Source organism: Salvia miltiorrhiza, chromosome 7 (assembly GCF_028751815.1).
Source record: "Salvia miltiorrhiza cultivar Shanhuang (shh) chromosome 7, IMPLAD_Smil_shh, whole genome shotgun sequence".
Lineage (NCBI taxonomy): Eukaryota > Viridiplantae > Streptophyta > Magnoliopsida > Lamiales > Lamiaceae > Salvia > Salvia miltiorrhiza.
Window position 1 is genome coordinate 58,516,732 of NC_080393.1, and position 15,123 is coordinate 58,531,854.

Here is a 15,123-nt window from a genome sequence, read left to right on the forward strand (position 1 = left end):
TTAATACAACTTTTTTACTTTTTTTCGTGATTTCCATGCAATATTTAAGAGCAAAAAATAAATAAATTACCCACTTCCTTAATATATGTGCTTCGATGACTAATTACACTAATTTGGAGACGAGAGGACTAGAAAAAACAGAGAAATATACATTCATGTAGACTCCATATATATGTCCCTTTTGAATATAGATTCCACATGCATGCATGCATGACTCATATCTTGTGATTGAGAAGTAGGAAATTAGGCAGAATCTTCTTTTAGGTCCATCCTTAATAAGTCTTTTTTTTAAACATTGCTATGCACAGTATAAGTTGGTTGTATGTGTAACTTTTTTTTTTTAAGAAATTAAGAACTACTATATTTTTTAATCTTTTCGGAGATATCTAAACGGTGAAGATTAGTTTCGAGTTCAATCCCACTGTTCCTCTTCTCCAACAAAATAAAAAAGAATTATACTTTTTTTAATTGATAGTATGTCGCACAAAAAATAGTTTATTTTTGCCCACAAAAATTACTCCATTCATCCGTTTGGAGTATGTCACTTTGGCTATGCCACGGATTTAAGAAAATGGTTGGTGATTTTGATGTAGTTGTTAAATGGTCTCATCATTGTTTAAAATGAATGGTTGATATTGAATAAAGAGGTGGTTTTTTTGTAAATAATGGAATTGCAAGGATAAATAATAATAAAAATATGTGGACCATGTCTTAAAAAGGAAAGTAACATATTCTTTTCTGGATGCCAAAAATGACAATTGTGACATACTCTTTCCGGACGGAGATCATTTCTATTTTTTGAAAACTTTCTATTACATGGTGATCACCATGTAATACAATTAATTATCATTATTAACATGTGTGTGTTGGTCAAGCGGTAAGGGTTAATGTCCAAGGCCAAAGGTCATGGATTCGAGTCCACTGTGGTGCAGCCTTTAAATTTATTTATCTCATATTGTTAGTTTATCAAAAAAAAAAAAAAAATAGCATTATTAACACTATCTTCTCCACTCACATTAATTATATATATACTCAACTATTACTATTAAAACTATGACTATTTTTTCTGGATGGAGATAGAGTACTTCTTTCATTTATATATATATAATATATATATTTTCTTATGACATATTATATGATAATACTATTTGTAATAAGATTTAATTTTAGCATATATAGATTCATTGAATCTGATATGATGTTTGAGAATTACAATACCACATAAGAACTTTTCTTAGTCAATCTTAAGTAGCTAACTGATCGATAAATATGGTCTTTGTTTAATAACTTTAATTAAGCATTTCCATGCATGGCGGCTTAATTTCTTGAGAGAGATAGAGCTTGTGTATTATATATACATGCATAATTTGAATAATATGAAGAAGAATAAAAAGAAAGTAGAGAAAGAAAGAAAGAAAGCCATCAATATATGTAGGTAGTTAGGGAAGAATGGTGAAAGAAGCAGCAGAAAAGAAACTCTACGATGCTGCATCAAAAGGGGATTTAGAAACACTTAAACAACTGCTTCAACAAGATCCATATCTTGCTCATGAAGCCCCATTTGCCTTTTCAAGAAATCTATTACACATAGGAATCACGCATGGACAAGTAAGCATTGTGGAAGAGGTGTTGAAGATGAATCCGCGGCTAGCTCGGATCCTAGACTCCCAAAAACTGTCGCCTCTTCACATCGCAGTAGAAGAAGGGAAGCTCGAGATTGCCAAGAGATTGTTATCAGTAGCCCCAGAGACGTGCTGGTGGCGAGACGGCCATGATATGAACCCGGTTCATGTTGCGGCCATGGATGGGAATGTCGAGATCTTGGAGGAGCTGCTTCGACTCGATTTGTATCCAGCTATGGAGAGAGTGCGTCGCGGGCAAACTGTGCTGCATCTGTGTGTGAAGCATCGTCAGCTTAGAGCATTGAATGTTTTGGTGGAGAAGTTGGGTGAGCTTGTTTGTGCAAAGGATGATGATGGCGAGACAATACTGCATTTGGCTGTGAGGTGCAATCAACTTGAGGTAACCACCAACCCTTTTTTGTTTGTTGTCTTAATTTGTCATTTCAATTTCACCATATTTTATCTATAATTCACGACTTAAATGTTTCTTAGTCTTGAACTACCCTATTTCGCCTACAATTATAACAACAGAAATCCCTTAATCTTGAAATGATCATATTTTACCATCAATTCACAATTAATTACTAAGAATTTTCTTTCATGAATTAAGGCTAATTTTGGCCAAATGGGATCCTCTGTCCAGAATATTGTGTGTACCACGTGTACCACTCTTTATTTCTTTGTTTTATAAATTGTTTTTTATAAAAATAAAAATTATTATTATATTATAAACTCTAATTAGTATTTATCATTGAAAAATTAAAATTTAAAAAATTATATACGAATTAATGAACCCAAATAATCTATTATTAATTCAAATAAATATAAAAAATTAATTATAAACCCTAAATGGATGAGTGAACCCTTGTTAATTATCTTTATATTATATAAAAGCATAATAAATTAAAATTAAATAAAAAATAATTTAAAAATATAAAAAAATGAAGAGTGGTACACGTGGTACACACTATATTTTGGGACAGAGGATCCCATTTGAATTTTGGCAACTTAAGGTCAAATAAGGGCAAAATAACATATTAATTAAGTCAAAACTTGCTTCTTTCTTTATTTGTGGCTGTATTTATCTTTACAATATAAAAATGACTAATGCATACTTTTCATGGTACTACTTTTCATTGACTTAGATTATTATTTTGGCTGATACATTGTATTTTAGATTTCTGTTGAGTATTTTTTTTTTTTTGGATAAAATTATTGGATAGATCGAGATGTGTTAAATTACAACGTACTTTTCTTTCTTCAAATTTATGGGGGCTACAAACTACAGTGATAAAATTATATAAAATACTAATTTAAATTAGTATTTTATAGAATCTTAATTTAAGAGTTATAGGGATAAAGTAGTAATTTTATTATTATATATTTTTTTATTCAAATACTATAAAGAGTAAAGTGGAGATTGGAGAATATGAATAGAACTACCTTTCTATTCAGTCCGGTCCAGCCTTGTTTTCACCTTTGGCCCAATGGGCTCAGCCCGCAACTTTAACAATTAGCCATTACAAGAAAATCGGGCTATAGAGAAATCTAAAAAATTTGTTATTAAAAAATTTAAAATTTAATTTAATTTGGGGCTATAGAATATAGAGTATAATAGTAAATTTCTAATTAATTATTATTAGTATTTTAAAAAGGGGTTATAAGGAGTAAAAATGGGGGTTAGGAATAGAATCGCCCATAAAAGAACACGAGTAATAGTTTATACGCAACAAAAATGCATTTATTAGTTATTGTTTAATGTCTAAGGTTAAAAGTCGCATTTTCGAGTAGACCTATAAAATTATTTGTTCAATGAAAAAAAAAATTGCAGTTATTAATGGTATGAAAAATCACAGATGATAAGATACTTGGTGCAAAGAACTAAACTAGACAAGGAGATGACGAATTCGACGGGGAAAACAGCGTTGGATATCTTGAAGGAGAGCCCTCGAGACCCAATCACCTATCCGGAAATCAGAAAGATCTTGAATAGTTTATCAGATCGTTCAAAGTTGCTGGGAATCCTCCCCAAGATGACCGACATCACAATGGTGGTGGTCGTCCTCATCGCCACCATGGCGTTCCAATCCATCCTCCAACCCCCCGGCGGCGTGTGGCAGGACGACACGCCATCGCACAAGGCCGGCGAAGCTGTGATGGCATACACACATCCCAAAATGTATAAGCACTTCGTTAATGCCAACACCACGGCGTTCGTTTCATCTCTCATCACAATCATGCTCATCACCACCGGGCTGCCGCTGGAGCACTTCTTTTTCCTGGCGGTGGCCACGACGGCGATGTGGCTGTCGCTGACGTCGCTCGCGGTGGGCTATGGGGCTTCAGTGATCATGACCACTCCTAATGAAGAGCAAACGCTAGGATATATTGTGCCGGCGGTGGTGTGTGTGTTCCTCAGCTTCATTTTGTTGCTAATTCTCTACCACTCTATCAACGGCTTGCAATCCTCGTGGAAGAGAAAATCTCGTTATGAGTACAAACGTATGCAACATCTTATTGCAGTGTAGATGCAGATGTACTAGTAAACCCACTCGTGCGATAGACGGGTGGAGTCAGATTTTGGATTTAGGGGGTCCAATTTTTTTAATAAAAATAATAATTAAATAAACAATAAACAATTAAATTAAAAATAAATAATACTAATCATTAATACAATTATAATGTCATTTTAATTACATAACAAGTCAAAAATATAAAATAAACAATTTATTTCAAAAATCACAACGTTTCTCTCCTATTTTTCATGTTCTGAAATTAAACCTCGCATAATAACTTAATTAGTAACATGATACATCTTTTTCGATATAAGGTACTCCATATAATTACTAAGCAATTGTTCAAAAGATTGTCTTCCATACAATTGTGAAGAACACTCTTGATGATTTTCGGCTCTTTTAACTGTAGCAGGGACAACTCGTAAAGTCAGTGATAACTTAACTAACAAATACATCAATGAAAAAATTGTCATGTTTCTTTTGTGAAACCATCTTCTCGGCAAGATCTCCAATCCCTAATAGTTTTAAGAATTTTTCATCCAGGCGCATAGCAACAATAATGTTCTCAATGCTGATTTTCAAGGTCATACAAAGCAACTTCAAAAAATTCAGACGAATAAAACTTTGCAAGACGAAGTAGCTTTTCAATATCAAATTCAGAAAATGAGTCTTTAGGATCCAAGCATTATATGCATAAAATCAATTAGTATGTTATTTTTCGTACAGAAATATAAATATTAAATATAATTTATAAATCAAATCATCAATAAATTCAACAAAAAGAAAAATAAATACATAATATTATAAATCTAATTTTAGATATTAGTTGAATTATTTAAATGATTAATTTTCAATTAAAATTTGCAACCCACATTCCTAGTCAATAATTACAAAAACGCGTACAAACACTTTTGTCGGTTAAGAACATATAACACTAATGTCTTCTTGGCGTATAGTTAGTGAAAATCAAATTGTTGGCATCAACAAAAAAAGTGATGCATTGTGGCTGTTGGGTATCTTCGCCTAGCCGGAGGTTCACCTCTTGGTTCCCGACCGTCCTGCCGCCTTCACACGTGGTGTTTACCGAACCAACACCTAAAACTATAGAGAGAAACCGTGAACTATACCTAGTGTGGTGACTTGAAGAAGACGAAGTAAAAATGATCGGAAACCTTGCCTCAAAGAGAAAACAGCAGTTGTATTCGAAAATATGAGATAGCGTAGATTATAATACACGAGCTCGGGCCCTATTTATAGATTTACAAACGGAGGGGTAAAATAGTAAAAACATCTTCGATGCATGCGTCTTGCGTGGTGGAAGGGTATACTGGTAATTTCAATGATACGCGGGGAGACCTTCCCGCGCATTTAATGACTCCTCTGGTAGAAATGTCTTTTCTGGCAAAGGCGTCTCCTCTGGCGATGTAATGTCTGGTGGAGGTGACTCCTCTGGTAGACACGCCGTCTCTGGCAAAGGCTTCCCCTCTGGCGATGGTGACTTCCCTGGCACGGATGACTCCTCTGGTAGAAACGTCGTCTCTGGCAAAGGCTTCTCCTCTGGCGATGGTGACTTCTCTGAAGAACGCGATTCCTCTGGCAAGAGCCATTCCTCTAATGAGTGAGATCCTTCTGGTAAGAATGGTTCGTCTGACCCATATGGCTCCTCTGACGGGAGTGATTCCTCTGATTTGTACTTTCTCCCTACTCTGCACATATTGCTCCTCACCAACCACTCCCCCCTCTAGTCTGGTTGAACCGGGTATTCTTCGTGTTCAACCAGTGGTGTATTATTAGCATCAACACTTTGTTGTTTTCCTTGATCCCCTGTAAATCATAAAGACATAAGCATTTTGATATTATGAGAGAGTAAAGATAAGCCCTGTAAATTGTTCTCTGGCGTTTTTGTTGCTCCCACCCCCTGGTCTGGCTAGTTCACTCTGGAGTGGTGCAACTAGCCAGAGGATTCGCCCGCGTGGATGACGTCATCTGCATTAAATGCCTGCCCAGTCTACAGTGTTTTCCCCGTACCCCGAGGTTACTTTTTAACCTTTGCGTCCTTTCGCCTTTCCGTAGAAATTCTCATCCGTTGATTTTTTCCGTATGCCACGTGCCGTTCATCCCGCGTGTTGATGGTGACCCGCGTACAATCTTACTTAGCCGATTCGAACTCCCATTTTTTCACTATTCTTCTTCTCCAAGTTTTCCGAACGATTTTTCTGCGTTTTCCGGCGATTTCCTCACTGTTCCGGCGTCCTCCCGCGACCCTTCCGCTCCAGGTTTTACCGTCTATCTTTCTCTGGCCTAGGTAACTCGCGCATCCTCTTCACTGCAATTTTGTGTTTAATCGTAGCGTAGTGGTATAACTGTTGGTGCTCTGATTGAGCGTGTTAGAAACCCTAGGATTGGCATTTCCCATCATGGCCTGCACCTCCGCCCCTCAACCCTCTCGCTCGCCTTCTCCTTCTGCCCGAGACCCTTCGTCTTCCTCCCCCTTGCAACAAGATCCCGAGAGTCTTTCTTCCCCCTCTGTTTCTGACGAATCTCAAACTGCGCCCCTTCCTCCTCCACCTAAGAAAAAGGGGAAAAGGACTCCTCAACTCCACAAACGTGTTCCTCCATCCCGTCTTAGTGTCGCGGAGGTGGAGAAATTGAGAAGCAAATGTAGGCGTCCTGATGGTTTAAAATTCGAGACCTTCTCTAAGGATTCAACGCCTCCTGAAAGCCTTCGTCATCCCAAGGTGATAGTTGTTTGGAAAGCCCAGATAGATGCTGGTTTAAGGCTCCCTCCTCCTACTCTGCTGGTTGACGTTTGTAACTATTTTCACATCCCTTTCTTTCAAGTCGCTCCTTCTGCTATCCGGAGGTTATATGCCTTCCATGTTTGTGCCGGGCTCACGGTGTTGGGGACACCGCCAAATTGTTCTGTCAGACCCAGACCCTTCGCATGCAGGGCAATCCCCTGTATAGCTTTGCTGCTCACCCGAAATATCCTACCACCTTCCTTTCCTCTCTGAATTCTTTCGATAAGGGCTTCCTGAAGCATTATTGTTATGTGCGCACTCTTTTCGGCACCTGGCGCGACTATCACGTTTTGGAACTGGAATGGCATACACGTCGCACTACTTATAAACCAGCCTCTCCTGAGGTCCCTTCTACTCGTGACCAGAGTATTATAGCCCATCTTAACGCTATGAATAAGGCCCAGCCCCTAGACTGTAGGTACCTTGCTGAGAATAATTCATCTCTGGCATACAATGGTCTATTTCCCCTGTACCCAGAGAAATCAATAGGTAAAAAATATATATTAAAAAACATATTAGCTTTTGTTACCCTGATTTTAATGATGTGAAATTTTGGTTTGCAGATATGTCTTGGAGGCACAAGTGTGGGGACAATTTGCCTGACACTCCTTCTCTTGCTGGCCGCGGGGAACATGGTGCAGGCGGTTCTGCTTCCGTAACGAATCCCTCGGAACAGCCTACTGGGGCCGAGCTGATCCCCATTCCTCCTGTAGTTGAAATCCCAGAGGGGAATGTGGAAGCCTCGCGTCCATTTGACGCGGAGGAAGTTGATGCGGGAGCCCTTGTTCATAGGGGTAGACGCTCCAGTGCTGGTGATGCCGCTGGCACCTGTGGAGAAGATATCCAAATCGTGGATATTACTGATGAGGTTCCTTCGCCCGATTCAGCTCCCGGTGTCCCCCTTGCTGAGCTTTCGAAGAAAAGGAAGAGGGGCTCCCTAATTTCTGTGGGTGAGAAGGAGAAACAAGAAAGCCTGAAAAAGGCCGGCAAATCCTCAGAGCCAGCAAGGAAGTCTGCTGGTGGTGTGAAGATTCTCCCTTCTGCTGGGGACAAGGGCAAGGGGCCCGCTAAGAAGTCAGCTGGTGGTTCTAAAGTTCTCCCCTCGGCCGGTGGAAAGGGTAAGGGCAAAGCTGTGGTGCCCTCGGCTGACGAACCAGAGGATCTTGTTCCTGGGCCGATTTCGAGTTTATCGGGGCAGGAATTGATTGACGCCTTGATAGCTCGTGTCCACTCAAAGGACCAAGAGAAAATGGAGAAGCTGACCCGACCGACTTTAGCTACTCAGCTCTGCCGGTTGGCTCTTCAGGTATCCTGCATCTTATGCTCTTTATTAAGAATTTTTTAAATTACTAACCTTTTTATGGTTTTGTTGGAACCCATTTTATCTTCTTGCAGGTGGAGTCGGGGATGTGGGGGGCTGTTAAATGTATCCATGACTACGAGATGGCAGAGAAAGAGAGAGAAAAAGAGCAGGCAGATATCGCCAAGCGCGATGATGCTGTTGCCGGAGTTGTGGAGCGCCTGAGCAAGGCCGAAGCGGAGGTTGCTGAGTTGAAAGATAAATTAGCTCAGGTGGAGGTGGAGAGAGCGTCCTTGGCCTCCGAATTGTCGAGAGCCACAAAGGAGAGCCACGAAAGGAGGTGAGCGTGTTCCAGCGACGAAGAAGGACTCGGAGTGTTGGATCGTGGAAGAAAAGGTGTTTATCTCTGATGTTTGTTTTCCCTCTGACCTGCTAAGAAGCAATTTTTGTATTTGTTTCACCCCTGTCCTGCTAAGCTTTCGTGGCTCTCCTTTGTGGCTCTCGACAATTCGGAGGCCAAGGACGCTCTCTCCACCTCCACCTGAGCTAATTTATCTTTCAACTCAGCAACCTCCGCTTCGGCCTTGCTCAGGCGCTCCACAACTCCGGCAACAGCATCATCGCGCTTGGCGATATCTGCCTGCTCTTTTTCTCTCTCTTTCTCTGCCATCTCGTAGTCATGGATACATTTAACAGCCCCCCACATCCCCGACTCCACCTGCAAGAAGATAAAATGGGTTCCAACAAAACCATAAAAAGGTTAGTAATTTAAAAAATTCTTAATAAAGAGCATAAGATGCAGGATACCTGAAGAGCCAACCGGCAGAGCTGAGTAGCTAAAGCCGGTCGGGTCAGCTTCTCCATTTTCTCTTGGTCCTTTGAGTGGACACGAGCTATCAAGGCGTCAATCAATTCCTGCCCCGATAAACTCGAAATCGGCCCAGGAACAAGATCCTCTGGTTCGTCAGCCGAGGGCACCACAGCTTTGCCCTTACCCTTTCCACCGGCCGAGGGGAGAACTTTAGAACCACCAGCTGACTTCTTAGCGGGCCCCTTGCCCTTGTCCCCAGCAGAAGGGAGAATCTTCACACCACCAGCAGACTTCCTTGCTGGCTCTGAGGATTTGCCGGCCTTTTTCAGGCTTTCTTGTTTCTCCTTCTCACCCACAGAAATTAGGGAGCCCCTCTTCCTTTTCTTCGAAAGCTCAGCAAGGGGGACACCGGGAGCTGAATCGGGCGAAGGAACCTCATCAGTAATATCCACGATTTGGATATCTTCTCCACAGGTGCCAGCGGCATCACCAGCACTGGAGCGTCTACCCCTATGAACAAGGGCTCCCGCATCAACTTCCTCCGCGTCAAATGGACGCGAGGCTTCCACATTCCCCTCTGGGATTTCAACTACAGGAGGAATGGGGATCAGCTCGGCCCCAGTAGGCTGTTCCGAGGGATTCGTTATGGAAGCAGAACCGCCTGCACCATGTTCCCCGCGGCCAGCAAGAGAAGGAGTGTCAGGCAAATTGTCCCCACACTTGTGCCTCCAAGACATATCTGCAAACCAAAATTTCACATCATTAAAATCAGGGTAACAAAAGCTAATATGTTTTTTAATATATATTTTTTACCTATTGATTTCTCTGGGTACAGGGGAAATAGACCATTGTATGCCAGAGATGAATTATTCTCAGCAAGGTACCTACAGTCTAGGGGCTGGGCCTTATTCATAGCGTTAAGATGGGCTATAATACTCTGGTCACGAGTAGAAGGGACCTCTGGAGAGGCTGGTTTATAAGTAGTGCGACGTGTATGCCATTCCAGTTCCAAAACGTGATAGTCGCGCCAGGTGCCGAAAAGAGTGCGCACATAACAATAATGCTTCAGGAAGCCCTTATCGAAAGAATTCAGAGAGGAAAGGAAGGTGGTAGGATATTTCGGGTGAGCAGCAAAGCTATACAAGGGATTGCCCTGCATGCGAAGGGTCTGGGTCTGACAGAACAATTTGGCGGTGTCCCCAACACCGTGAGCCCGGCACAAAACATGGAAGGCATATAACCTCCGGATAGCAGAAGGAGCGACTTGAAAGAAAGGGATGTGAAAATAGTTACAAACGTCAACCGGCAGAGTAGGAGGAGGGAGCCTTAAACCAGCATCTATCTGGGCTTTCCAAACAACTATCACCTTGGGATGACAAAGGCTTTTAGGAGGCGTTGAATCCTTAGAGAAGGTCTCGAATTTTAAACCATCAGGACGCCTACATTTGCTTCTCAATTTCTCCACCTCCGCGACACTAAGACGGGATGGAGGAACACGTTTGGGGAGTTGAGGAGTCCTTTTCCCCTTTTTCTTAGGTGGAGGAGGAAGGGGCGCAGTTTGAGATTCGTCAGAAACAGAGGGGGAAGAAAGACTCTCGGGATCTTGTTGCAAGGGGGAGGAAGACGAAGGGTCTCGGGCAGAAGGAGAAGGCGAGCGAGAGGGTTGAGGGGCGGAGGTGCAGGCCATGATGGGAAATGCCAATCCTAGGGTTTCTAACACGCTCAATCAGAGCACCAACAGTTATACCACTACGCTACGATTAAACACAAAATTGCAGTGAAGAGGATGCGCGAGTTACCTAGGCCAGAGAAAGATAGACGGTAAAACCTGGAGCGGAAGGGTCGCGGGAGGACGCCGGAACAGTGAGGAAATCGCCGGAAAACGCAGAAAAATCGTTCGGAAAACTTGGAGAAGAAGAATAGTGAAAAAATGGGAGTTCGAATCGGCTAAGTAAGATTGTACGCGGGTAACCATCAACACGCGGGATGAACGGCACGTGGCATACGGAAAAAATCAACGGATGAGAATTTCTACGGAAAGGCGAAAGGACGCAAAGGTTAAAAAGTAACCTCGGGGTACGGGGAAAACACTGTAGACTGGGCAGGCATTTAATGCAGATGACGTCATCCACGCGGGCGAATCCTCTGGCTAGTTGCACCACTCCAGAGTGAACTAGCCAGACCAGGGGGTGGGAGCAACAAAAACGCCAGAGAACAATTTACAGGGCTTATCTTTACTCTCTCATAATATCAAAATGCTTATGTCTTTATGATTTACAGGGGATCAAGGAAAACAATAAAGTGTTGATGCTAATAATACACCACTGGTTGAACACGAAGAATACCCGGTTCAACCAGACTAGAGGGGGGAGTGGTTGGTGAGGAGCAATATGTGCAGAGTAGGGAGAAAGTACAAATCAGAGGAATCACTCCCGTCAGAGGAGCCATATGGGTCAGACGAACCATTCTTACCAGAAGGATCTCACTCATTAGAGGAATGGCTCTTGCCAGAGGAATCGCGTTCTTCAGAGAAGTCACCATCGCCAGAGGAGAAGCCTTTGCCAGAGACGACGTTTCTACCAGAGGAGTCATCCGTGCCAGGGAAGTCACCATCGCCAGAGGGGAAGCCTTTGCCAGAGACGGCGTGTCTACCAGAGGAGTCACCTCCACCAGACATTACATCGCCAGAGGAGACGCCTTTGCCAGAAAAGACATTTCTACCAGAGGAGTCATTAAATGCGCGGGAAGGTCTCCCCGCGTATCATTGAAATTACCAGTATACCCTTCCACCACGCAAGACGCATGCATCGAAGATGTTTTTACTATTTTACCCCTCCGTTTGTAAATCTATAAATAGGGCCCGAGCTCGTGTATTATAATCTACGCTATCTCATATTTTCGAATACAACTGCTGTTTTCTCTTTGAGGCAAGGTTTCCGATCATTTTTACTTCGTCTTCTTCAAGTCACCACACTAGGTATAGTTCACGGTTTCTCTCTATAGTTTTAGGTGTTGGTTCGGTAAACACCAACACGACACTCTAGTGCCAAGATCCACTTCACGTTCCTTCTTCTTCTTCGTCTTCACTCCTCAGTACCTGTACCTGTAGAACATCAAGAAACCAACAAGTAAACTGATACAAAGAGAGAAAAACGAAAGGAGACAGAAAAGCAAGAAAGAACAGAAAAGATCGAAGTGGGAAAATGTGTCCTCGGGACACTTTGGCTTAGATTTTCCCACGGTAGGCTCGGCTCTTCCGGCAGCTTAAATGATCAAGGCTCAAGGAAACATGGAGAACTAATCGGCACTCAAGTCTCGCTTTGCACAGCCACCAAAATCCACAGTGTATCACCAAACAGGAATCCAACGGTCAGGAATCCGGCGATACACGCAATCAATCGGAGTGAGGTTCACACACACAGTCACCAAACAGAAAACCACCAACAGGAATCCGGCGACACTTCGGGAAGGAATAGCAGAGCCTTCCGATCAAACAGTGTGTAAAACTCCCTACAATGGAAAGCCAATGCAGCGGGGATTAAAAGGGTGGAGCATTAAAGTCGAAGGTGGGGAAACGAGGAGACGGGGCGGTGGAAGGGCGGTGGAGAGGGGAAGACAAAAAGGTTATGAGGGGAGAGAGAGGAGCGGCGCAGGGGAGTGATGAAATGGGGGGGGGGGGGCTGATTTGGACTTAGGGTATAAAGGGAATGGGCTTGGGCTTGGGCTTGGGGGGGGAATTAATGATATTGGGCCAACACTCCACATTCCACCTTTGGCACAATGATCATTAAGTCACCAGGGAAGAGCCAGCCTTTGAATCGAGCTTTATCATCACAGCCATTTTTACTATCATCCTATCACAAAGACAAGACAATAGAGGGTGAGAAAAATATTATGCATATTTAACTCAATCTCAACAGCAGAGACCAACCCAAGGGAAATCACCAATTTCTCAAATCCAAAGGATTATCATTGAAGACTCAACAGACCACATACAAAACACAACAGAACACACAGAGCAGACAACAAGGATAAACAAAGCAGAGAAGACAAGAACACACAGATCAGAACACAACATGCAGCTTAGAGACAACACTCATCATGCAAAAGACAGAAAAACAAAGACAAAGGAGAGACAAGCAGCCACAGCGGCTAAACTTGTCACATAAAGACACAAAGAGATTGAACTTTTTAACCATGATCTAAGTTAAAGGTTTTCTTGCAGTAATTCAGTTTTGCAACTGGAGCAAATATTCCATTGTAATTTATGCCTTCTTTCTTAGTAAATCCCTTAACAACAAGCCTAGTTTTGTCTCTCAAGTTATCAGTTCCATGCTTGACTGTTGACAACAATTTGCACTCAATAACATAACATTCAGTAGGCTGTTCCACAAGTATCCAAGTTTCATTATTATTAGGATCATTCATAACAGGCTCAAGCAAGTTTTCTGGTTTAGCATGCATGTTGGGTTGAGGATCCACCTCAAAAGCAAAAGTGGGGGGAGGAAACATAAACTCATATCTTTCATGATCAAAGGATTTCAGTTTCTCCACCTCACTTGGAGCATCAGATTGTGAGGATTCAGTCAAACATGGAATGGTAAGTTCATTAAACACTACATCCCTACTGATGCAAGTTCTAAACCCAGGGATAGACCTTTCCCTCACCATATAGCAGTTGATCATAATGACAAAGAGACTCAAACAGCTGCAAGCAGCAACACTCAAGACAACAGCCTCACAGACACCAACAAACAACAAAGTAGACAGCAAGCAACAACCCAGAGCAGAGCTCAACTAGGTACACAAGATGCCAGAGAAAAAACTTTCCAGAGCAGAAAAATAAGCAACAGCTCAGGGCTGCCGGTGAACCCTTGACTACTCTTGCTATCCAGGCTACTCGCACGAGGAGACCCACAGGGGAATCCAGACGAACTGGACCGAAAGCAAGAAAGTCCGAGCACAAAGGCTCTCAAGCTTGGAATGCTAGGGTTCACAAGGAGATGAGCAAAAAACACTCAGGGAAGTCACCAGAGCAAGAAAACCTCATAGAAGATCAATAAGCGGAAGCACAAAGGGAGGATCGCAAGATACCAGTACAGAGTGCACATACAACAGAGCAAAAAACCAACCCTAACACTAGGGAGTCTTCAAGTTCAAGCCAATTTACCAGAGCTGGATTCCCAGGTAGGGGAAAGTCCAGACTTACCACAATCCTTGCTCGTCGGGAGCGAATCGGCGCAGCCCAGAGGGCGGCGGGGTGAAGGAGGTGCGGTCGGAGGGTGCCCCGGCTAGGTCACCGTGGCTCTGATACCACTGTTGGGTATCTTCGCCTAGCCGGAGGTTCACCTCTTGGTTCCCGACCGTCCTGCCGCCTTCACACGACACTCTAGTGCCAAGATCCACTTCACGTTCCTTCTTCTTCTTCGTCTTCACTCCTCAGTACTTGTACCTGTAGAACATCAAGAAACCAACAAGTAAACTGATACAAAGAGAGAAAAACGAAAGGAGACAGAAAAGCAAGAAAGAACAGAAAAGATCGAAGTGGGAAAATGTGTCCTCGGGACACTTTGGCTCAGATTTTCCCACGGTAGGCTCGGCTCTTCCGGCAGCTTAAATGATCAAGGCTCAAGGAAACATGGAGAACTAATCGGCACTCAAGTCTCGCTTTGCACAGCCACCAAAATCCACAGTGTATCACCAAACAGGAATCCAACGGTCAGGAATCCGGCGATACACGCAATCAATCGGAGCGAGGTTCACACACACAGTCACCAAACAGAAAACCACCAACAGGAATCCGGCGACACTTCGGGAAGGAATAGCAGAGCCTTCCGATCAAACAGTGTGTAAAACTCCCTACAATGGAAAGCCAATGCAGCGGGGATTAAAAGGGTGGAGCATTAAAGTCGAAGGTGGGGAAACGAGGAGACGGGGCGGTGGAAGGGCGGTGGAGAGGGGAAGACAAAAAGGTTAGGAGGGGAGAGAGAGGAGCGGCGCAGGGGAGTGATGAAATGGGGGGGGGGGGCTGATTTGGACTTAGGGTATAAAGGGAATGGGCTTGGGCTTGGGC

General features: G+C 43.0%; 1 protein-coding gene across 1 annotated transcript; it reads left to right on the plus strand.

Moving 5' to 3' along the window:
• Nucleotides 1-1,395: 1,395 nt before the first annotated feature.
• Nucleotides 1,396-4,277, plus strand: LOC130995158 (ankyrin repeat-containing protein At5g02620-like). Its single transcript, XM_057920307.1, has 2 exons — nt 1,396-2,022; nt 3,479-4,277. Exons 1-2 carry the CDS (start codon nt 1,450-1,452, stop codon nt 4,148-4,150), a joined length of 1,245 nt encoding a protein of 414 aa, XP_057776290.1. The 5' UTR covers nt 1,396-1,449; the 3' UTR covers nt 4,151-4,277.
• Nucleotides 4,278-15,123: the final 10,846 nt, after the last annotated feature.

Bases quoted from the DNA above. Each gene is read 5' to 3' on its own strand.
- LOC130995158 (XM_057920307.1), top strand. From the start codon at position 1,450: ATGGTGAAAGAAGCAGCAGAAAAGAAACTCTACGATGCTGCATCAAAA. The intron at 2,023-3,478 runs GTAACCACCAAC...GAAAAATCACAG, and splicing joins TGAGGTGCAATCAACTTGAG to ATGATAAGATACTTGGTGCA.